This window comes from Podarcis melisellensis (genome assembly GCF_964234715.1).
Source record: "Podarcis melisellensis genome assembly, chromosome: 17".
NCBI lineage: Eukaryota > Metazoa > Chordata > Lepidosauria > Squamata > Lacertidae > Podarcis > Podarcis melisellensis.
The window spans coordinates 10,418,381-10,443,067 of NC_138534.1; the positions used below are offsets into that span (position 1 = coordinate 10,418,381).

Here is a 24,687-nt window from a genome sequence, read left to right on the forward strand (position 1 = left end):
ATCACGGGGCTTCAGTCGGAGCATGGCGTGCCTGCTGGACTCGTGCCTGGCACCCGGCTTGGTGCTGCTGCTGCTGGAGTGCTCGGCAGCCATGCTGAAGCACTTGGAGGGCGAGCTGCACACTGCCTGCCCAGCGCTCCGCGTGCGCGGCCTGCCTGCTGACCCGGCCTCAGACGACGGGTGGCAGCGCATGGTGCACGCCGCCTCAGAGCTCCATGGAGGCGGGCCGATGGAGAGGCTGCTGTTCATCAATGCCAGTGAGCAGGTATCGCCGAGACGTGCTCCTGAGCACATGCAGAGTGTGTACTGGAATCAGCTGCGGGACTGGCTTGCAGGGTACAGTGGTACCTCAGGTTAAGAACTTAATTCGTTCCGAAGGTCCGTTCTTAACCTGAAGCACCACTTTAGCTAATGGGGCCTCCCACTGCCGCCGCACCGCTGCTGTACGATTTCTGTTCTCATCCTGAAGCAAAGTTCTTAACCCAAGGTATTATTTCTGGGTTAGCGGAGCCTGTAACTGGAAGCATCTGTAACCTGAAGCATCTGTAACCCGAGGTACCATTGTATTTATATTTTTCAAAATATAGTCTGGCCCCCCACAAGGTCTGAGGGACAGTGAACCAGCCCCCTGATGAAAATGTTTGCTGACCCCTGGTCCAGTGCTAGCATGAAGGAAAACATTACAATGGTACCTCTGGTTACATACGCTTCAGGTTACAGACTCCGCTAACCCAGAAATATTGCTCCAGGTTAAGAACTTTGCTTCAGGATGAGAACAGAAATCGTGGTCCAGCGGTGCGGCGGCAGCAGGAGGCCCCATTAGCTAAAGTGGTGCCTCAGGTTAAGGACAGTTTCAGGTTAAGAATGGACCACCAGAACGAATTAAGTACTTAACCCGAGGTACCACTGTAAACAGATATTTGTCCCTTTGGCTGTCCCATAGCAAGAATATCAGCTGTTTGGGAGACCTGACATTGAAAGGTCAACATTCCCAGTGTTTGGGGGTCTTTTTGGCAACTAGGTTGCTGATAACTTTACGAGAAGACAGGTTTCAAATATCTCACTGTGAGATTAAAGGGAAGATTAAGTAAAAGTGGGGATTCCCTTTTGAAATACGTGTGCGAAGAACAAGAACACCAAGAATAAAGAGGAGACGGAGGAATTTATTGCGGCACAATGTTGCTCCACTGAGTGCAATGGGGTTACTCCCATTTCAAGTACAGAACTGTAACCTTAGGCAAATCAGATGTGACAGAAGCACAGTTTCAGAACAATGAATCAAAAACATAGAAAATTACAGAAAATAATTCTGATTATTGAATCCTTAGAAGCCTACATAAGGACAGACATGAACAAATCTCGGTCAATTATATGGCCTAATTTAAATATTCTTTTCTTCTTTTATTGTTTTTTTTAAGACTGTGTCATAAGTAAAATAAAGTTTAGATGCTGAATGTTAAAGGAACCAATAACTGTTAAACTTTAAAACATAGCTCAATTCTTGAAACAATAATCTTTTCCCTACAAGAACAAACATTGATAATATATATTTACAGTATTTATCAGGATTAAAGCTTGGACCAATATACGACTCCTGCATTAAGTATCCCGTGTGAATTGCAATTTGCTCAAGAAGAGTCACAAATGACTCAGCTGGGAGATCGGTTTTGGAGTTTATAGTCCCACTAGAGTAATGCTGGAATTGGGTATATGGGCCAGATTGATTTCCTCGTTCCCCATTTTCTTCTCACAAAAACTCTGTGACATAAACATGAGGCTCATCCAGACTTACATTTGCATTGCATTTCCAGGCACAGATCCACACTTTCCTGATCCTCCGCCGTGCATTTCCCCATGAAAACCCGCTCTTTCCCAAAGGAAATAGCAATATTTTAGTTGTCTTGTGAAAAAGTCTATGGAGTCTATAAAGAGTCTGAAGGTAAACAAAGCACCTGGATCGGATGACCTTCTAACTAAACAGTGTAAGACTCTTATAGGTATTTCGCTTATTTCTAGGAATTAATCTATTAAATGCATGTCTGCAACAACATCCCAGTTCCAAATACTTGGAATGAAGCAATGATTTAATTACTATATAAGAAAAAGGGAAAGCCCACACTGACGAAATCCTCTAGCTGTACAATTGTCAAATCAGGTCAGTAAGATCTTTATAATTAGTAAAGTTTACAAAGTAAACAAGCTAATAGGACACTGGGCTGTATTGCAGGCAGATTACTCCTATAGTAGCCCTATTCATTTGTTACTTGTGTGAAAGAGTAATGTGAGTACAAAAGATTGTGGGGCTTCTAGATGGCATAAAACATAAGAACCCTGCTGGATCAAGTCAGAGGCCCATCTAGTATTGCATCCTGTTCTCAGAGTGGCCAACCAAGTGCCTCTGGAAAGCAGGACCTGGGTGCAACAGCCACTGGTATTCAGAGGTATACTTATGGCCATTGATGCATGGGGAATCCTGCACAAGTACAACAGGCTCCCCACTGCAGACCAAACACATGGGAAGCCACAAGAAGCCACATGACCACAGGGTCTACATGGCTAGAGCTAAAGGTGTGCCTCTGCACCCCTTTGTATTTGCATTACCCCTTTGTGGTAGATGCAGAAAAAGCCTTTGAGCGTGTCAAGTGGCAACGTTTATTTCAAAATGTTCAGCAGCTTCTCTAATGTAACAGCCACAAACCACTTACAGCTTTCAGGGTCATGTGGCCAGCATGACTAAGCTGCTTCTGGCGCAACGGAACACCATGACGGAAACCAGAGCACACAGAAATGCCATACTTATTTATCTACTTGCACTGGCCTGCTTTTGAACTGCTAGGTTGGCAGGAGCAGGAACAGAGCAATGGGAGATCACTCCGTCGCAGGGATTCGAACTGCCAACCTTCTGATTGGCAAGCTCCCAGGAGCCATTGTGTACCTCACAGTGAGGGGTGTGGCCTCAGTTGGGCTGGTGATTATGCCTTTGACCAATGGTTTCTCACAATTTCCTTTCCCCCACTCCTATTGGCCAGCCTGCCAACCACTCATTTGCCTTGAAATTTAGCTGGTTTACCTCTGGGAGGTCTGGGTGATGATCATGGCTACCCACAGGTAAGAGAAAATGAGAAGGTCGTTACCTCAGCATATAGATTTAAGAGGAAGGTGTGAGGATGAAGGGCAGAGAGGACAGCTCTGGAAATGGGTGTTGGCCCAAGAATTCGGCAAGACTCTTCTCAAACTTTATGATCTTTCATTGGCCGTTATGTTTTAGTCAAAAACTAGCACTGTCCAGTCCTTCAAGATGATCTGCTTTTGGGGTCTCGGTGGGTCTAGCCAAGCCACGTTCCTAGGCTTGCTTGCGCAACCAAGATTCAGAGGTGGGCTTATCCCAGATTGAGAGCATACCTTTTGGAGTGTTTGGTATAAACCCATTTGCTGACAATCTCCAATTATTTAGAGGGTATGTGTCCCCAAAATAACAAGCCTAGTTAGGCAGACATGCACTCCAATAATATTTATATCAGATGTTGACTGATAGATTTTCATACCCAGCATGTGCTATATTTGGGGTTTATGAAGGACTCTTCCTACGCAGTGAAACTGGTTTGTGGTTGGGTGTTAGACAACCCGGAACTGAGATCCCTCACCATGGTTTTTGGAACTGTGATCAGATGCCTAGCCTGATATTGTCTGTTTAAGCTGTTCTTTGCTGTTTTCCTTCCTGCTTCTCTGATGTGATAAAATGCAGGAGGATGAGTTGAATGGCTTTAAGTGCCTGCAGTGATGTGGAGTGTTATGTCTGGATATCGAAACAATCATTGCACACATGAAGATCACAGGCGATGGTTGAACCAGCAACTGAGCTTCTCTTATGGCTCAGAACCACCAGCATGGAGCAGATCCCATGGGATCCTGTGGAATGCACAATACACCCTACGCAAAAAGCACTGGTGCCATTAAGTTTAGGAATAAGGTCCGGCTGCTATTCAAGGGTGGAGAGGCATGACACTGTTGTGGCATTTAGTATCTTGGGCACCATTTTGTTTGAAGGAGGACATTGCAAATGGAATATGGCCACAGTTTTCCCCAAAGAAGAGTGTTCGTAACCTTATTGGTTGCAAGTAACATGCCTGTTACAACCCTGTCTCCCCAGCTTTACAAAACAGCCCATTCAGACTAATGAAAACAAGAATGGAGTTTTCATCCACACAATAATCGCCACTGCTTAGTAAGGATTACCTGTGAGATTATAGTGAGAAGAGTTAAATGATCCTTATTTATAAAAGGATTTCCCAGTTTTTTCCTGTTCCCCAGCTCTCAGGGGTTACCATGACAAAACTCTAGCTTTAAGCATCAATTGTTGTAAATAAGATGCCTGACCAATCGCGATACAGGTGGATATTCAGTTTAGTACATGATTCTAAACCTTCATTTGATATCCTACTTTCTTGTGGATACACAGTCAGATGTTGCTTTGGGTTGCAGTGTGATTCATGTTGTCCTCACAGCACAGGTGCTTTCTGATAAGTATAATTGAAGGCCAGAACCACCCAAGGAACAAGCATTCTCAGAACATGAATGGTGATATTTCAAGTCAGTGGAAAACCCATTGCCTGGCTTAGCTTCGAAAAGCCAGTGTGTCTCGATTACTGTAACTCCTTTTTAGAGCCCGAGTCTTGCTAAGATGCCAGTCCTAGACCATGCAGGATATCCTGTGCTTAATTGGAGAGGCGTTTGGGCAATCTGTTGGGGAGAAGCACTCCGCTCCCTTGAGAGGAACCAGGAGTTCACGCCCAGAATTGGAAAATGTTTTGCCCATTGATACAGGTTGCTCAGAGAGAGGATGGCAGGCCGGGACATGACCTGGAGCTTTAAGCCAAATACTAAGTGTATATTTTTCAATGTCCGTGCCAGATGGTTTCTAGCGTCATGCAAGATAACAGTATTCTTTGGCAGTCATCTGTAAACATTGTAGCAGTGCACGCTGCCTTGAACTTTCATGCGTAATTGCAAAGATTTACATAATTGTACATTGAAAGAAGAGGATCGTTCTAGTACACAGTGACGTTATTCTAGGTCTTGCCCCTGTGCCAAAACACCTCTCCTTGTCTCTTCAAGGAATTCCTTGCCCCCACGGAAGAAAATTCCTGAGCTACTTTAAATCACCTAAGTGCTGAAGTCAAGGCGCCTGGAATAGGTAGTGGAAAAAGACAGGAACAGGCAAACTCACACTGAATTTTGCAAGCTGTGGCTAGCTTCTCTCGCCACAGCTTGCCAAAGTGTCACTGGAAAGAGAGAAAAGAAGCAGAACAATCCAAGCTTAGGGGATCTGTGGCATCAGAAGTGCTGCCACATCGGCATGGGCATAACCTGATTCTCCTGGATCAGGCCAGACCCCATATTTCTCCACCTTTAATGGCTGGGACGGATCATATGCCACAAAATAAAGTGTAAGCACCTAAGAGCCCACTTGGAACAGTCCAATATCCTATCTAGTCCAGCATCCTCTGTCCCCCAAGTGCCAATCGGAGAAATACACACAGAGACCATGAGAGCAGCAGTCTGTACTATTGTTCCCCAATAACTCAGAGGCATGGGGTAATTAAACGAGTTATGGCCAATTCACAACATTTGTGAAATCAACAACAGTTTGTACTGTTGAGCTGCTATTGTGAATATTCCAACTTAGCGTTCAATTCATAATACATCAGGTTTGGGGTTTTTGTTGAGTTTTGTGGTATTTTATATGTACATCTTTTTGTTGTTTTGTTTTTAAACTATGACAGTTCTAATAGCCACCCCTAAGCTTGGTTTCACCACATCCCTTTTTTTTTTTTAACAAGAACCAACAAAGCACAACGTGTTAGAGCTGGAAAGAACATCACAAATGACTTGGCCCAGCTAGAATTGCTCTGTTATCCTTTATATAGCATCAGGACTGTGCATGTCTCTTGACACATAGTTAAAAAAAAACAAAAGGCAAGTCCCTCGCTCTGAGCACTCACAATCTACAATTTGACAGGAAGGAAGAGAGGAACCAAATTTTTTAAAAAAGCCAATCAGGTGTTACCTAACAGACTCGTATTGCACTTTGAACAACCGAATGCTTCCTGACCTTTGCAGTTTATATTATTGATTCAGGGCAGGTTCACATAAGGGCAGGATCTCAAGTTCAGTTGAGAGGCAAATTCACAGTTTGTCAACTGGAGATGTCTCCAATAGCGAAGGCAAGGTTTAAGGTGCCTGGCCCAGCCCCAGCCCCAGCCTAGCAATATCCTTATGTGGGTCGCTTCTCCAGTCTTCAGGTAGTGGCTGAAAGCAGGGAAGTAGAAAGAAGGCCTTTCTTTTTCTTCTGCCCTGCCAACTATCAAACCAGTTCCAGATTCTGCCTCCCCCACTTCCCTCAGATTGCATAGATCTTTCTGGTGCAAACTTAGCTGTAAAAAGTAAAGGTAAAAGACCCCTGACAGTTATGTCCAGTCGCGAACAACTCTGGGGTTGTGGCGTTCATCTCACTTTACTGGCTGAGGGAGCAAACGTTCGTCCGCAGACAGTTTTTCCGGGTCATGTGGCCAGCATGACTAAGTCGCTTCTGACAAAACCAGAGCAGCACACAGAAGCACTGTTTACCTTCCTGCCGGAGCAGTACCTATTTATCTACTTGCACTTTGATGTGCTTTTGAACTGCTAGATTGGCAGGAGCAGGGACTGAGCAACAGGAGCTCACCCCTTTGCGGGGATTCAAACCACCGACCTTCTGATCGGCAAGCCCTAGGCTCTGTGGTTTAACCCACAGTGCTACCTGTGTCCATGGTATATGTATACAGGCTGTATTTGGTATGAAGTTGTAAGTGGGACAGGGGGAGGGGGGAAGTGGAGGTGGGTTAAATATGCTCTCTGTTCCAGTTTTTGAAAATGCAAATATTTTTTTTAAAAAAACCAAAACTCTGTGCCAAACTGTTGCAGTTGTTTTGAAGCAAAAACACTGCATTTTGCTACACCCCACCAACCAAGCAATCACTATGCCAACCCGAGGTCATAGCTATCACCTTGAAACCCAGCATTGTCCAATTCATTCCAAGCCAGTGCCAAAGTGCAGCAACGGTTTTGCAGCAAAAACCAGACGGTTGACTGCCATCCCCTCACTGACACCAGATCCTTTTGATCTGCTTGTGATTAGTCTATGCTCACTTGCAGCTGCAGGATTAACAGAACTGCTCTCATTTCCCAGGGATAGTGGCAGAGGCACACTGAGACTTTGGAGCAGCTGCGTCAACTGCTTGGTGTTGGCATAAAACCTGACCCCCTCTGGGTGTCCTGCTGCCTCGGCTTCCCTGGAAGTGAAGGAAGGTGCCCACCCCAGGGCAGCCTTGGAATGCTGTCCAAACCCAACTTGTGCCACCTCTGTGGAAGCACAAAATGGTTGCTCCGCCACCGGGCCTCTTTTCAACCAGAGCCCCAGCCTCAGGGAAGAAGCAGCAGCACAGGACTCTCCAACCCGAAACTCAGATATTAGACGTCTCTCATGCCACTCCAGTTCTGCCCATGTCCTGCTCCGAGGAGGACCTCTCCTCTTCCTCCTCTCTGGTCTCCAACCCCCGCACAAGTCCTGCTGCCAAGAGCGTGAGTACATTCCCCATGCAGAGCGATTCCTCCAAGTCCAGCTCCCTCAGTGACGATGCCATCAGCTTGAAGACAGCGAGCAGCCTCAAGTCTGGACGCTTAGGCCCAAGCAAGGCCCAGTCGCAGAAGTCTTCCTCTCAGCTCCCTTTGCCTCCAAGCAGGGGTACAGGTTCCTGCATCCTCTCCCGTTTCCCGGAGGATTGTCCTCCTCGGCCCAGAACCCCACTTTGTGCAATGCAAGAGGCCGGCTGCTCCACGCCACCTGGCTCGCTGAAGTCTCCCTCCTCCTTGCCAGCACCCAGACCTCTTTGCCTTGGGGTGGAGGAAAGGCAGCCGAGGGACAAGGAAGAGAACTTTGAGCAGCAGCTGTCCCACATGGAGGCCAGGCTGAAGGCTGTGCAGGAGCAGCAAACGCTGTGGCTGCAGGAGCTGGTGCCGGCTGTGCGGCGCGTTCGCTCGGAGCTTGCCAACATCGGTCAGAGCCTGGCCAGGCTAGTGCAAATGTTTGAAGCTCAGGTGCCCGCCTGCCCACACTTCCATGCCACCCAGGAGAAGGGAGCGGCCAAAGCTGAGGGCAGCAGAGCAGGAGGCAAGCACCTGTTCTACCCCACCTTCACCCATCGCCCCTGCCAGGAAATATAAAAGGAACCCCAGCCCTGTATGGACGCAGAGCAGTTTCCATTATATACAGAACAATGGTTTCAAAGTTGTTTTGTGTTGAGTGACACTCTTTCCCAATACAGTGGTACCTCTGGTTGCGAACGGGATCCGTTCCAGAGGCCTGTTCGCAACATGAAAAGAACGCAACCTGCTGCGGTGCGTCTGTGCGCGCGCGGGTTGCGATTCACCGCTTCTGCGCATGCACGTGATGTCATTTTGCGCTTCTGCGCATGCGCGAGCGAAACCCGGAAGTAACCCTTTCCGGTACTTCTGGGTTGCCACAGGACATAACCTGAAAGAACGTAACATGAAGCAGACGTAACATGAGGTATGACCATACCCTCATGCTGTGGGCAAGAGGAAGGGGGTACTAAAGGGATAAATGTAAGGTTCTGCCTGGCTTGTAAGGGATAAATGTAAGGGGATGCGTGGCTTGTCAGCAGTATATGTGGAATGGATCCAGGGGTCTTAGTAGGCTGCAAGTTTAACATGAGTCAATAGTGTGATGCAGCAGGAAAATTGTAAATGTTATTCTAGGCTGCATCAACCGAAGTATAGTGTCCAGATCAAGGGAAGTAATAGTACCACTCGATTCTGACTTGATTGGACAATACCTGGAGTGCTGTGTCCAGTTTGGGGCATCACAATTTAAGAAGGATATTAGCAAGCCGAAATGTGTGCAGCGGAGGAGGACCCAGGGGAGAAAGGGTCTAGAAACCAAGCCTTATAAGAAATGGTTGAGGGAGTTGGGTATGTTTAGACTAGAAAAGAGGAAACTGAGAGGAGAGCTGATATCCACCTTCAAATATTTAAAGGGCTTTTGCTGCCCAACTCCCCATGGGACTCGGAGTCCCCTAAGTCCATGATCGCTCAGAGGAGGAGGGATCCAGCAGAAAGGAGGGATCCAGGATCCAGCAGACAGCAAGGGAGATATTTATTTTTCTGCTGCAACAGAGTTCCTTTCCCTCCTTCCAAGGAGGTAGAGACCCTGAACAAAAGTGTGCAGGAACCTTTAAAGACTTTTGACATTGTGAAACCCCCTTAGTCAAAGACCACCCCAAAATCATCATACATGCATCGTAGGAGGCAGGTCTTCAGCAGAAATCCTGTCTGCCAGGATACCTGATAATGGTCGCTGGCTGCATTACCTGGGCAGCCTGGCCATTCTTTTGCGATGGTAAATGGTTCCGGAATCCAGGTCACAGGCTCACAAATACAGTGGTACCTCGGGTTAAGTACTTAATTCGTTCCAGAGGTCTGTTCTTAACCTGAAACTGTTCTTAACCTGAAGCACCACTTTAGCTAATGGGGCCTCCTGCTGCTGCCGTGCCGCCAGAGCACCATTTATGTTCTCATCCTAAAGCAAAGTTCTTAACCTGAGGTAATATTTCTGGGTTAGTGGAGTCTGTAACCTGAAGCGTCTGTAACCTGAAGCGTCTGTAACCTGAAGCGTATGTAACATGAAGTGTATGTAACCCGAGGTACCACTGTACATCCTTAAGACAGGATTTGTAAGCGAAAAGACGATGGGAAGGATTCTGCAGGGCTGGTTTTGGTTTTTGGTCTGGCTGGCCTATGTGCTCCTAGAAGTGGTAAAGGGTCTTCGATGTTTTCGAAGAAACGGTGCCAGTGGCGTAGCGTGGGTTGTCAGCACCCGGGGCAAGGCAAGTAATTTGCGCCCCCTAACCCGTGGATTTGTGCCCCCTAACCCTAACCCCCAGATGTTGCGCCCGGTGCGGCCGGCCCCCCCTGCACCCCCCACACTATGCCACTGAAAGGTGCCCAAGCAAGCCAGCCCTCAGGAAATTGTATTTGAAAGGGTCTGTTTAGTTGAGAGCCCGTCCTTAAAAGTCACTATAGCCCTATTTTGGGCCGTATCATGAGGGAGGAATTTTACCTTGATGATATTTTCTGCTGTCACAAGGCCCCTGGGGACTATTCCGATTTTGGGGGGAATATTTACTTTTCTTTGATCATATGATGGGTGACCTCTATTTGTGGGAAGTATTGTGAAGGCAAGTTTGTGATTATTTAACGTTAGCTTCCAACAAGTCTGTGTTGTTTTATCTTGATCCTTTTTTGTTATGTTAGGGTACACGGGATTTCTTTGCAATGTCAAGAGAAGGGTTGGTTGGATGGGAGCTGGAATTTCCTTTGGTTTTCCTATTTTCCCACTAGAGGGCTGTGTGTGATCTGCTGGGACGTGGGGCTTTTCCTCAGAGAAAGCTTTCCCCATTTGCCTCCCTTACTGCAGAGGAATACAGTGGTGCCTCGCAAGACGAAATTAATTCGTTCCACGAGTTTTTTCTTCTTGCGAGTTTTTCTTCTTGCGAAGCACGGTTTCCCATAGGAATGCATTGAAAATCAATTAATGCGTTCCTAGGGAAACCGCCTTCAGACCAGGTCCGGGGACAGTCTGTCCCCCGACCTCTTCTGAAGGCTGGGTGGGGGGGACAAGGGCTTTTCTTCCCACCGCCAGCCTTCAGTAGGCTGTTCTGAAGGCTGGGGGTAGGAAGAAAAGCCCTTCTCCCCCCACCGGACTTCAAAAGAGCTGCGGGAAGTCCGGAGGGGGTCCAAGGGATTCCCTCACTGCCGCCTGCGTTTAAAAGGACTCTGGGGAAAGCAGCGAAGCGCGCTGCTTTCCCCGAGCGCTTCTAAAGGTGGGCGGCGGTGAGGGAATCCCTTGGACCCCCGCCGGACTTCCCGAAGCTCGGGGAAAGCAGCGCGCTTCGCTGCTTTCCCCAGAGTGCTTTTAAACGCCGGCGGCGGTGACCATGCCCCGCCTCGTCCCCGCCGCCCGGCATCGGGGCATGGTCCCGATGGCGGGGGCGGGGGGAGGCGTTCCCGTCCGCCCCCCGGCATCGGGGCATGGTCCCGATGGCGGGCGGCGGGGGGAGGCGTTCCCGCCCGCCCCCGGCATCGGGGCATGGTCCCGATGGCGGGCGGCGGGGGGAGGCGTTCCCGCCCGCCGCCCGGCATTGGGGCATCGTTCCGAAGCCCGGCGGCGGCGGGAGGAGCTGTCCCCGCCCCGCCGCCAGCCTTCGGAGGAGGTCCGAGGACAGCGGGGAAGACGCGCTGCGCTTCCCCGCTGTCCCGGAGATTTCCCTATGGGCTGTCGTCTTGCGAAGCAAGCCCATAGGGAAATTCGTTTTGCGAAGCGCCTCCAAAACGGAAAACCCTTTCGTCTAGCGGGTTTTCCGTCTTGCGAGGCGTTCGTCTTGCGAGGTACCACTGTATTTGAGGTCATTGGGAGAGTCAAAATGGCTTCAGGATTGCTCTCCTGTACAATTTCAGACACTTGGTTTACATATTTAGATATGTGCGCATTTATGAATATTCATTCTATATTTGACACCTTAGAATTCTTGCAACACCAGAAAGAAATGTGGGGCAAAGGGGAGTGTGGATGAGCCTGGAGCTGGGTAAGGCCACACGGGGGCAGAAGCGCCTCATCTTTGCCCCGCCTGGAGGGGCGGGAAGAGGGGAGGCGGAGATGGGCGCCTGCTGAGCATGCTCAGGTGGCTCCCGGCTCGCTTCTCACCTGCGGCACAGCACAGAAAGAGACGGAGTAGAAAAGGGGAAGGGGAGCGCACGCGCGAGGCCAGGTAAGGAAGCGAAGCCGTGCGCTGCAGGGGGACCCTTTGGAGAGAGGAGATGCTTCGCCGTCCGCGTTCCTCGCGGGTCTCCAGCCATTCCGACGAGACACGTTTTCTGGCTTTGGCAGCCAAGGTCCTGCGCCAGCTTCCAGCAGTCCAAAGGGCATCCTGTCCGGGGTGGGGAGGTGATGCTGTAGGTTCCTGGGCAGCCCAGATCCCGCCGAAGCGCCGCCTCCCTCCCTGGCTCCCCAGCCCTCCGCACCTGCTCGGCTGCATTCCTGGCACCTGCCAAAGCAACGTCGGGAAAGTGGCCCCGAGCAAGGCGGAGCGGAGCGCAGAGACCCCCGCAGGGGAAGGGGAAGGGGGATCGGGAGGCGCTCGCTCGTTCGGTTGCTGGGATTCCTCCTGTGCGTAACGCGGAGTGCCTCGCAGGTTTATGTGTTAGAAAGGAAAGGGGAGATAAACTATGCAAGTATGCAATCAAGGGGAAATAAATATCACAAAAAGGGCACAGACGCGCGCCCCCATGGGTGTAGCCAAGGGGGCCGGCTGCCTTCCCTAGATCAACAAAAAATATGGAAGAGCATTGAAAGTACTCAATTAACTGAGGTTCTCCCCCCCCCCCCCAGCGGAAACCTGACCCCCAACCAAAGCCTGCCTCCCTTAATGTCCTCTTTTGGGGGTATATTTACCCATATTCCCCCCCCCAAAAAGCACCCTACCTTTTAACAACAACTATTATTATTATTATTATTATTATTATTATTATTATTATTATTATTATTTCATACCCCACCCGTCTAGCTGGGTTTCCCCAGCCACTCTGGGCAGCTCCCAACAGAATATTAAAAACACAATAAAACATTGAACATTAAAAGCTTCCCTAAACAGGGCTGCCTTCAGATGTCTTCTAAAAGTCAGGTAAGTTGTTTCTTTCCTTGACATCTGATGGGAGGGCGTTCCACAGGGCGGGCACCACTACCGAGGGGACCCTCTGATAAATGTTGACAAACCAAGCTGCCCTTATTTTATTTTATAATTTTTTTTCACATTTTGAAATTTACAAACAATTATCAACCAGCATAGAAAGAGAATTCCGAAGCATCTCCTGGACTCTCCTTCTCCCCTTTGTGGATCCCTATATTGACCTTTTCCTCCTGCATCTTGTCTATCAATCCAAATCTATTAACTCTCCATTACAGCTAGAATTCAACATTAAACCACAAGTGTTTATTCTAATCCTACTAATAACTTTAATTGTTTACAATGGTTTTTAGGGTAAATTTCATCTTTTCCCCATTCCTTATTAAAATTTTGGTCTTTCTTCCTGATTTCTGATTCTTCCGGTCATTTTTGCCATTTTGGCATAGTCCATCAACTTAATCTGCCACTCTTCCCTGGTAGGGATTCCGTCTTCTTTCCATCTCTGGGCTAGCAACCAGTGCCGGATTTATGTATAAGCTAAACAAGCTATAGCTTTGGGCCCCACTCTCTTGGGGGGCCCCAAAAAAATTAGAGAAAAAATACCTGGATGTACATTTCCAAAATATAAGATAAAAACAAATAAAATAAAACCTACAGAGTGTTTTGTGTTGTGTCTGGACCTATTAGGTCCGTAAATTACCATATAGCATATATTCAACACAAAAAACAGCAACAAATTGTTGTTGACAAAGGACAGCTGGCCATATAAAGGACCCCATTACCTTCAGTACCTTAGGGCCTCATCAAACCTAAATCCGGCCCTGCTAGTTACATCCGAGCAGCAGTGGTCACGTACATAAATAGTCTGTTCTGATCTGTTGGAATTTCGGCACCTAGAAAAACCAAGCTGCGCTTGTGGCACACAGTGGCGTAGCGTGGGGGGTGCAGGGGGGGCCGGCCGCACCGGGCGCAATATCTGGGGGTTAGGGGGCGCAAATCCACGGGTTAGGGGGTGCAAATCCACGGGTTAGGGGGCACAAATTACTTGCCTTGCCCCGGGTGCTGACAACCCACGCTATGCCACTGGTGGCACAGAAAGAAAGTTGGCTGCCTTAGTTTCCCAACACTTTTCTAGAGGACGCAGTCTGGCCACGTCTTCCTGTCAAAGGGCTAGCGCTCTAAAAACATGGACCCTGACCTAGGAAGTGCAGTGAGGAAGACCAACACACTGACTCTGGCAGAATGTATGAACTTTGGCAGACTAGAGACGGCATCATCTTCACTTAATCCCTATACGTGCATACTTTGGGATGTGGAGGGGTGAGGGGAGAACCAAGTGATAACTAAATGCAAAAAGTACAGTCTCTGTGCTTGTTCTCGCTATATTAAAAGAACAAATGGGCACTGCCAATCTGCCATCAGAAATGGCAACATTTCTTTTAAAAGGAAAATAAAAGTGGGAGGATATCTCAGTCTCCCAGGACACTGTCTTGGAATTTGCAACCTTCTCAAAAAAAAGCGAAGAAGGGAGGGAAAGAAAGAGAACAATAGGTCCAAATTAGGGGGGGGGGGGAATCGTGGTCTATGTAACACTCAAGATGCCCATATGGACCATTCATAGCAGCAGTCATGAATGCAAGCATTCTGGGGTTCCTCTTCTTCACACCAGTATTTAGATTGCAGACTGTTGTCTTTAAGCCCTATGGAAAGAATGTGCCTAATTGTAATGGGTGGGGCTTGCCACCACAGGGGATGCGGGTAGCGCTGTGGTCTAAACCACTGAGCCTCTTGGGCTTGCCGATTGGAAGGCTGGCGGTTTGAATCCACACAACGGGGTGAGCTCCTATTGCTCTGTCCCAGCTCCTGCTTACCTAGCAGTTTGAAAGCACACCAGTGCAAGTAGATAAATAGGTACCACTGTGGCGGGAAGGTAAATGGCGTTTTCATGCGCTCTGGTTTCTGTCACGGTGTTCTGTTGCGCCAGAAGCGGTTTAGTCCTGCTGGCCACATGACCCGGAAAGCTGTCTGTGGACAAACGCCGGCTCCCTCAGCCTGAAAGCGAGATGAGCGCCACAACCTCCTAGTCACCTTTGACTGGACTTAACCATCCAGGGGTTCTTTACCTTTACCTTTCCCGCCACCATAACCCCCCCAATGCATTCAGTATAACTGGTTATGTCACCTGAAACTTTACTTGCTAAAGATGAGTGTTGTGTTTCTAGCACACAGCTGCCAAGGGTTTAGGGGGAAAACAATAACCTCTTTCTCGCACTTGTAATTTCTACTCTCACGTAACCACAGAGTGTTACGTGAAGTCCTGCACTGTTTGAGCTGCAGAAGTGGGAGACAAGGACCCACTGGGGTCCCGTGTTCTCAGAAGGAAGGAAGGCAGAGCAGATGAGGGAGACCACTCTTTCAAAAGTTTGTGCAAGCAGGCAATCATTTCTGCTGCACCTTGCCCTACTGTGCAAACCGAAAGCAATTAATGGAGTAGGCATTCCAGGTTTGAGAAACTAGGCTATGGCAACACGAGGGCTCTTTCTGAGTCACCCCAAGCATCCCCTCCCATGCTCCCAGTTTCTGTCTGGGAAATCAGAGGCAATCTCTACATACAGGACTTGCCCGGGGCAGCGGGTGGTGGGATCCCTCTTATCCACCCCAACATCCACTTTGGTTGCAAGCTGGGTCTTAACAGTGATGGCAGCCAGCCTGCAGAACAGAGCTGTCTGATTGGCTGCCTCCTGTGACGTCACAAAGTCACCTTTCATTCTCACGGCAGGTTTTCTGCTTTTTGAATGGTGATAAATGAGAGGCGAGCAATTGGTCAAGGCAGCGAGCATATTCCCATACGTAAAGAAGCTGCTTTGCATCAGTGTTTGTTTTGGGTCCAAATTGGTTATCTTTCTGCCAGGCTCTGGGGGGAGACTTGAGTTTGAGTGGAGAAGCAGCAGAGGGAATTATTATTATTATTATTATTATTATTATTATTATTATTATTATTATTATTAATTTATTGAGTTTATATACCGCCCTATACCTGGGAGTCTCAGGGTGGTTCACAGAATAAAATCAAGATAAGAAACTACAAAATACCTAATAAAAATAAAAACAACAACCCAATAGCCCCCCCCAAACCACATTTTAAAAGGGCATAGGATGTAAATCAGGTCAACCAAAGGCCTGGTTAAAAAGGAACGTTTTTGCCTGGCACCTAAAGGAGTATAATGAAGGTGCTAGGCGAACTTCCCTGGGGAGAGCATTGCACAGACAGGGAGCCACTGCAGAGAAGGCCCCGTTCTTGTGTTGCCACCCTCTGGACCTCTCGCGGAGGAGGCACACAAAGGAGGGCCTCAGAGGATGATCTCAGGGTGCGGGTAGGTTCATATGGAAAGAGACAGTCCTTGAGGTATTGCGGTCCTGAGCAGCTTCACCATATCCCATTGTGCTATTTTTGCACTCAAAATTGCCCCCAGGTATTCCCTCCCTCTCGGAAGAAAATATGTTAGCACTGTTATCTTTCCCATGGAAGTGAATTGGAGTGAGGCAAAAAAAAAAGGTGGAAGGGAAAGTAGCCCCTCTTCAGCTGGTCTCCTGGTCCTGATCACAACTGCCAAGACAACTTAAGTGAATGTTCCAGGCACAGTGAAGGGTGGATACACATGACTAATTGGAATCTCATTCCGCCCACTGTTTGGGGAGTTGCAGGGTTGCCAGCACCGTGAGGTAAATAGGAAAGTGAGTCTGGCTAAAGGTGGAATTTTCTTGTTTTTTGGCCCATCACCAAAGGGCGCCTACTCCAGTTTCAATGTGCACTGGTCTGGCAGGGTGTAGCGGGTTTGGGGGGGAGCCAGTGTGAAGGGAGAGAGTCCAATGTGACCGATTCTGGGGGTGGCGGAGGCTTGCTTAAATTCTTGCTCTCAGCCTCCCTCTCCCACTGAGCACACTGTGTCTCTCCTGCCTCCCTCTCCTCCTTGCCTCCCTCTTCCAGAATGTTGCCCTTCACTGACTGGATCCTGGAGAAACTGGCTCTCGAGAAGACCCTGTTCCGGACCATGGCTGTCTCCAGCCTCTGGCTTTTGCTGCTGGCTTTGCTCTTCCGTTTGCTTACAGATGCCTTTGGCATGTGCCACCGCTTTTACATTAACTGCCAGAGATTGCGTTGTTTCCCAGAGCCCCCGCGTCGCAACTGGCTCCTAGGGCACCTCAACCTGGTAAGTGTGGCCTCTGGAGCTGCGGCTTGGCTTGGTCAAGGAGGGAGGTCTCCAGCTTGGCTGAGGGGAGGGAAAGGAGGGGGCACTGAAGCAGCCATCCCTCCTTGTGGTGGGCGAGGGATGAAGACTGCCATATCTGGGTGCCGATGGCTTGCAAGGCTTGCCTAAATTCAGAACTGCAGGGAGGGCTGGTTGTGACATTCTAACAATGTCTTTTAGTCTGAGATACCATCCATCCATCCATTCATTTGTGTTATACAGTGGTACCTCAGGTTACATACGCTTCAGGTTACATACACTTCAGGTTACAGACTCCGCTAACCCAGAAATAGTGCTTCAGGTTAAGAACTTTGCTTCAGGATAAGAACAGAAATCGGGGTCCGGCACGCGGCAGCAGCAGGAGGCCCCATTAGCTAAGTGAGGCTTCAGGTTAAGAACAGTTTCAGGTTAAGAACCGACCTCCGGAACGAATTAAATACTTAATCTGAGGTACCACTGTAAACAGGAGGCAGAAATGAGGAGAGAGCCAGCCCAAACGGCATATGTATTCAGATTGGGAACGCGCTCTAGCTGGAATGTGAGGAAGGGAGAAAAATTTGTTTCAGAAAATAGATGTTGCTTGCCACAAGGGGTACAGGGACAGATTGAATGGGTCCTTTGTTCTCACAAACAACTTCCACTCCCAGCTTGCTCAAATGTTGCCGCATCCCCAACCACGGTCCTGTCTTCCTCTTCCTTGCGTTTTCTCCTTGCAGGTTATTTGAACCCAGCTCTGCTCTGCCACAGTTAGGCTCGTCCTCCCATCAGATTGCTCCCAGCCACAGAAATCATAGAATCATAGAGTTGGAAGAGACCACAAGGGCCATCGAGTCCAACCCCCTGCCAAGCAGGAAACACCATCAGAGCACTCCTGACATATGGTTGTCAAGCCTCTGCTTAAAGACCTCCAGAAATGGCAGAGCCGTGTAGAAGTCAGGCAGAGGTTTCTGCTCCCAGCAATTCCCTTCAGAATGCAATAACAGCAAGACCCGGTCACCTTAATTGGGGGGGGGGGGGTGGAGAGAAATTAAAGGCTCCAAAAACATGCACTCAGCTCCCTGCCTAGTGGGCTCCTTGCTCTTCTTTCCCCAAAACTTCACAGCGCTTCCTCTGTTTTCTCCCTCTTTGTTTCTCCCTCTCACCGTCCCTGTTTCAAGGCACGCTGTGAGCCCTGGGCCTGGTGACACGTCTCTCAGGAGGCCAGCTTCTTGGCAGGAGCTGCTGAGGTCTTTGCTGAGCTGTTAATGAGCAGGCCGGGCTTCCCTGGAGCATAGTTGCCAAGATGGGAATGGGCATGAACCCAGAGACGGCTTTGGGGTAGAGCAGTGCCCATGGCAGGGACATGACAAGGCTATCTCGGGTTTTATTCACACTTTCCAGTCACAGTCTGCACTTTAAAGCTCCATGTCCAAGTGCTCTCTCTCTCTCTCTCTCTCTCTCTCTCTCTCTCTCTCATTCCGGAGTTTCCCTGCAAAAAAACACTGTTTACCACTGAATAAGAGCTAATGGCAACCTGTGGGTAACCTCCATATCCTTTTGTCATGCTTTTGTGTCATCCTTTTGTGGTGAAAGCTGTGGGGCGGGAAAAAAAGAGCACTCAGTCACTGAGTGAGGATAAACCCTCATTTGCTTACCTTTGTTCCTGGCTGTTGGCATGGGTATCTCTCCCAAATATACCCCAGAGGTTCATAGGCTTGGGCCCTTTGCCCCACCCAATCAACCCCTACGCACTCATCATCCTCATTCCTAGGGGAGGAGGAAGGGGGGCAGTGGGGGTGGGCCACCCCGGGTGTCACCACTGAGGGGGGTGGCAAAATGGCGGGTGGCACTCACCACGGGGCCTGCAGCGTGCCCAAGCCACGCATCTCTCCTGGGAGTGACGTAGTGGCTTGGGCGCCCGCAGGCTCCACGCTGCCCCAAACGGTCCACCCGCCGCCTCCCCCTCAGCTGTAGGGCAGCTGAATGGGAGGAGGCAGGCAGACGCCTTGGAGGCCCCACTGTTCTGGTCCCGTGGGTTAACCGTGAGGCGAGGTCCGAGTCCAGTCTGAGGTCGGGGGTGCAGTATGGAGGCAGTCCTCCAAAGATGAAGCGGGGTCCAAGGCAGGGAGTTGGGTGAGGTCAGGAGCTCCGGCAGGACAGGGTTCAGGCAGGAACTGGCTACCAACAATGTTGTTCCCACAACTTGGGACTGGGACTGGCTGGCTTTTATCTGCCCTGAGGCATAGGGCGGCCCCGATCCTCTGGTGACTCACCTCTCCTGGCCTGGAGGCAAGCACTCCTCCTGTGGGAACTTAGTTCCCTCCGCCTCTCTGCCCTGAACCTCTGCAGCTCAGGAGAGGCTGGAGGGTTACCGGACCCAGAGGCAACCTCAGCTTCCCCTGATGGGGCTGAGAGTGGAGCACCTGCAGGCAATGGGTCCTCCATCACCTCAGGAGCCAGAGCAGACTCAGCTGGTGCCTGCACCTGAGGATCCAGCACAGGTGAGGACCCTTCGGGCTCAAGCCCCAGCCCCGGCTCAGCTGGTTCTGGAGGCAGGGAATCCTGTGCAGGCTGGGATTCCTCAGGTTCAGCATCTGAGTCCGAATCCCAGGCCATCACACCCACAGAGCATCTTGCTGCAGCTGGCCCCGCCCCACAGGCAGCTGGCCCGCCTCTGGGTGCATGGCACACACGCCGCCCCAGGCACCCGATTGGCTTGCTCCGCCACTGCTCATTCCCCCATCCTTCCCTCCACCCAGGGCTTAGGGACGGGTGGCAACAGTGCTTTTCTCTGAGCATAAACAAGGGTACGCAGTGCCAGGCCCATTTTATCTAGAAGAAAAGCACTGGGTGGCAGTATATGCCTCCTTAAGCAATGCTCTTGTCTCTTTAGCAACTCTAGTGAATATAAAGCACCACTCTGGAATTCTGAGAAAGCTGCTGGCTTTGGGACTCATTGCTGCCTACCAGCTGCTGTATGTATAGTCACCCACACAGCCAGTGGGAACATCGGTGCCCGTCCCACTGAGATGAACAGGGCCTTTGCCAGACCTTGAGATGCCTGCTCATGGCAGCAGCCCAGAACCCAAGCTCCAAGCTCCTTTTATGAAGCGCCACCTCTTCCCTCTTGTTCTTGTTGCAAACCTTGGCCGGCATCCATCGCTGCCTTTGCCTCATTCTTGGCAGTCCTGCCACTTGGACAGTGATGCCATTAGATGTGGTTGGACCTTGGACTCAACAGCCCCACATGGGTCCCTCTCTCTATGTCACTTATTTCCTTTGGTGGCCCTCTTCCTCATTCTGCTGGCCGGTGGGCTTCGGACTTAGCCCCCAGAATCCTGTCCCAATGGCACCGCGGCCCCTGCTGGTGCCCACACTCACTGCCTCTGTTGCTTCCAGGTTTTGCCCTGTGATGAGGGTTTGGCCAAAGTCTCCGAGCTGGTAGCCACCTACTCCCAGGGATTTGTGACGTGGATGGGGCCCTTCATACCGCTCATTTCCTTGGTTCATCCTGATTATATCAAGCCAGTTGCAACAGCCTCAGGTACTGTGGTGGTAGATTGTGGTGGCAAGACTCAAGAGTTGATTGTAGGCCCAAGAGGCCACAGCATTCAGTAGCGGCCATCTTCGCCAGGCATGAATGATAGAGTTTCCATAGCGAAAGGTGGACCTTGGCCAAATACAGTGGTACCTCAGGTTACGTACACTTCAGGTTACATATGCTTCAGGTTACAGACTCCGCTAATCCAGAAATAGTGTTCAGGTTAAGAACTTTGCTTCAGGATGAGAACAGAAATCGGGCTTCAGCGGCGCGGCGGCAGCAGGAGGCCCCGTTAGCTAAAGTGGTACTTCAGGTTAAGAACAGTTTCAGGTTAAGTACGGACCTCCAGAACGAATTAAGTTCTTAACCTGAGGTACCACTGTACATGGTCTCATGCTGGTGTGAAGTTGCCCCCCCTCCCCAATACCAGAGTTTCAACACAGGCACTGAACTGACTGGGGGGAAGGCAGGATGGGAGTGAAGGAAACTGTGTTAAGATGAGAGATGCAATAACTTTAACCATTATATTGTATTGTGATTGAAACCATCTTGCCCACGTGCTGAGATCTGCTGAGGCTCTTCTCTAAGGGCCCTTCCCAGTTGGAAGTGCTCCAAATTACAACAAAGCAGAAGACTTTGTTTTATTCATTTAATAATGAATTAGCACATGTCTTACTTAAAGAAGTCCAGCCGGTGCCTTCATTCGATTCTTGTTTTGTTTCTAGACTAGGGCGTTTTGCTTTCTCGGACATTTTAATTTGTGGACATTTTTAGTGGCCGCCTTGTATTATCCTTAATGCAACAATTTTATTGTGTTTTTAGGGTTTCATTACCACCCAGGAATCTGTTGAGGAAGGGTTGAGCGGCCCTTCACCCCCCCCCCAAAAAAGGACAGAAAATTGCATGTAAAATGTACTGATTTGAATATATAGATGCAAAGTTGTTAATGACTGATTTAATGCAGGACATCTCGCCGTCTTGTCAAAGGCTAACTGGGTGAACTGTGTGCGCCCTTTCAGTCTGCTGTCCAGTAGCTAACTATTGATAGACAACTCCTTCCTCCTTAGGATTGATTATCCTTAAACCAGACTTAAACTGAGTAACATGACCACCCTAGTGAAAGGGTAGTATGCAGTGTTTTAAATGAAGAAGCAAACAAAAATAAATGTAACACTGCAAGTATTTTTTTCATTTTCTGATGGTGGATTTTCAGGATGGTTTTATTATTATGAATAGGGTGTTTGTTAGTGATTCTATCTAGCTGCTGGAGGAATAATAATTATTGTTTTTTATGAAATTTCTGTGCCGCCCTTCATTCAAGGATCACAGGGTGGTTGACAGTACAGTGGTACCTCGGTTTACAAACACTTCGGGTTACAAACGCTTCGGGTTACGAACTCCGCTAACGCGGAAGTAGTACCTTGGGTTACGAACTTTGCCCCAGGATGAGAATGGAAATTGCACAGCAACAGCACGGCAGCAGCGGGAAGCCCCATTAGCGAAAGCGTGCCTCAGGTTAAGAATGGTTTCAGGTTAAGAATGGACCTCCGGAATGAATTTTGTAACCCGAGGTACCACTGTATAACACAGAAATACACAACAGCATAGCAAGCAATGACAAGAACACATGCACACCTCACAGACATAGCTTAAAGTCGCATGGCTTGGGTGTGTTGCAGGCCCCATGGTGAGTGCCGCTCGCCATTTTGTCAACCCCCCCCCAATGGGGACACCCGGGGCAAACTGCACCTACCGCACCTCCCTTGCTACGCCCTCTATGCCCAGACCGGGACCACTGCAAAGTGGTGCCGCCGCCCCCCTAACTTGGGCAGCTGTTCCAGAACGATACCATGGTTGATGGTTTCAAAAGCTGCTTAGAAGTTGAGGAGAACTTACAGGGACACATTTTCCTTGTCTCCTTCCTGACATAAGTCATCATACAGGGTGACCAAAGTAGTTTCTGTGTCCAAACCAGTCCTAAACTCCAGCTGAAATGGATCTAGCAATAAGATAAGCCATGGTGATGACAGTGAGAGTTCCTCCTAAGGAGCCATGATTGTGAAAGGCGGATCCTTTCAAGCGCAGGCAGGGGTGCTAGAAGGCAATGAATTCAGCATCTTGTATGAAGGCAGCTAGGAAGTGGGTTGCAGTTCAGATGCTGAAGCTAAGACAATTGATTTGATCAAGGAGTCAGGGCAGCAGCCTCTAACTAAGCGGTTCCTGCGTCCGTTTTTGAGAGAGAAGGGGAATATGATGTGCCATGGATCAGAGAACGGCTAATACTGACTGCCAGGATTCCCCAAATCCCTCGCTGGTGAAACACTGGTTGCCCTAGTTTTGGTGTCATGAATAATGGAGGTTATGACACGTAGTGTTTCCTGGCCACGATCCAAACACAGCTGGAGCCTCAAGGCTATGACCTTTGAAGTCCTGGCTTTTCCCGAAGCAGGCCTTCTTTGCTTGCTGCCTCATGTAGAAGTAAAGCACAGAAGTGAACAGATGTTTGGAGTCCAGGCACTTTTGGAGCCAGCAGTGGTGTAGTGGTTAAGAGTGGTAGTCTCGTAATCTAGAGAACCGGGTTCGCGTCTCCGCTCCTCCACATGCAGCTGCTGGGTGACCTTGGGCCAGTCACACTTCTCTGAAGTCTCTCAGCCTCACTCACCTCACAGAGTGTTTGTTGTGGGGGAGGAAGGGAAAGGAGAATGTTAGCCGCTTTGAGACTCCTTAAGGGGAGTGAAAGGTAGGATATCGAGTCCAAACATGTCCTCCTCCTCCTTCTCAACGCCACATCCGCCTCTTATCTCGTTCTCCCAAGATGATCAAGGTTGCTCATTATTGTGAACACTTGCAGAAGCTTTCCAGCGTTTCCCTAACCCTACCTGGCACAGGAGCCAACTCCAGGGGGCCGTGGGTCCTTAGGCACCCACAATAATATAATCGTGGGGGCTTGGCACCCACAAAGTCAATGAGAAAAGCCGGTAGGCGGCAGTGGCTCTCTTCTCCGACGGCTCTCTTCTCTGAGAGAGAAGCAGTTCAGCTCTGACCTCTGCAGCCAGCGAACGAAGCACCCTTTTCGGATGGGGGGAAGGCCTCAGACATGGAGGCACGGTCTCTGAGTGTGCCCCCCCCTTGTGGAAAAGGGTGCCTCGCTGGTTGCAAAGAGGAGCCGCCTCCACGCGGACACGCAACATCACACACACACGTCTGCACATGGTGCGTGTGATGTCAAATGCACTATGTGCAGGCATGTGTGTGTGACATCGCATGTCTACGTTGTGGCAGCGGGCACCCACTGTTGTTATTGCAGACTCCTGTACACAGTGGAAGGATGAGCAGTACATGCCACATGCTTAACTTTACTTTATTTACACGTCAATGCTGAGAGTTTACAAGCAGGCATCTTGCCTCTGCGAGAGCAGAGAATCAACTCAACTCCTCGGAAACAAAGAATACTGAGAGAACAGTGAAAAACAGGAAACCAGTGTACGTCACATCCAGTCTCCCATTCCCGTGGGAAACCCAACAGTACTTTGACTGTGGAATGCAAAACATTGTCCCGTGACAAGCACTTCGCTCCACAGTGAAGGAAGCAGAAACCAACACCCACAAGCCTGAGTTGGCACACCTGCTTCCTGGAGATGCCAGAGGCCTTTTGTAAACAAAGCAAGCGTTTCACTATTGGGCTATGCCCCCTGGCCAGCTAGTCAATTTCTAGCTAAGGTGCACGTCTAAAGAAGGCACCACAGTTTTTTAGCTTCCTCGTGTTCCTATCACACTTGTCATAGGAACAGTACCAGTTCTCTCTATAATTGCAACCTTTCTCAACCTTTGATCCACAGGCATTGTTGGACTACAACTCCTACCATTCCTAGCCAGCATGGCCAGTGCTCAGGAATAGTAGAACTACTGTCAGATATAACGGGAGTTGTAGTTCAGTAATATCTGGAGGGACGCGGGTGGCAAGAGGGATGCGGGTAGCGCTGTGGGTTAAACCACAGAGCCTAGGACTTGCTGATCAGAAGGTCGGTGGCTTGAATCCCCGCGGCGGGGTGAGCTCCCGTTGCTTGGCCCCTGCTCCTGCCAACCTAGCAGTTCGAAAGCACGTCAAAGTGCAAGT

At 49.5% G+C, this 24,687-nt stretch overlaps 3 protein-coding genes across 6 annotated transcripts in view; 2 read left to right on the forward strand and 1 right to left on the reverse strand.

The window, feature by feature from the left end:
* Positions 1 to 24,687, reverse strand: part of RASAL3 (RAS protein activator like 3) — a 145,917-nt gene that overhangs the window by 84,610 nt on the left and 36,620 nt on the right. The window lies entirely within an intron of this gene.
* Positions 3,083 to 8,326, forward strand: LOC309360552 (uncharacterized protein). The gene is made up of 2 exons (XM_081895122.1): positions 3,083 to 3,108; positions 7,229 to 8,326. The coding sequence occupies exon 2, from the start codon at positions 7,417 to 7,419 to the stop codon at positions 8,260 to 8,262; it is 846 nt and encodes a 281-aa protein (XP_081751248.1). The 5' UTR covers positions 3,083 to 3,108; positions 7,229 to 7,416; the 3' UTR covers positions 8,263 to 8,326.
* Positions 11,750 to 24,687, forward strand: part of CYP4F22 (cytochrome P450 family 4 subfamily F member 22) — a 37,628-nt gene continuing 24,690 nt past the window's right edge. The window contains exons 1-3 of one of the 3 annotated variants that reach the window (XM_081894337.1): positions 11,750 to 11,885; positions 16,789 to 17,011; positions 20,429 to 20,573. In XM_081894337.1, the coding sequence (XP_081750463.1) occupies positions 11,791 to 11,885; positions 16,789 to 17,011; positions 20,429 to 20,573 (463 nt within the window). In that variant the 5' untranslated portion in view covers positions 11,750 to 11,790. Of the gene's footprint in view, positions 11,886 to 12,180; positions 12,309 to 16,788; positions 17,012 to 20,428; positions 20,574 to 24,687 lie in introns of those variants that run through there. The other 2 variants (XM_081894339.1, XM_081894338.1) reach the window with 2 other exon arrangements.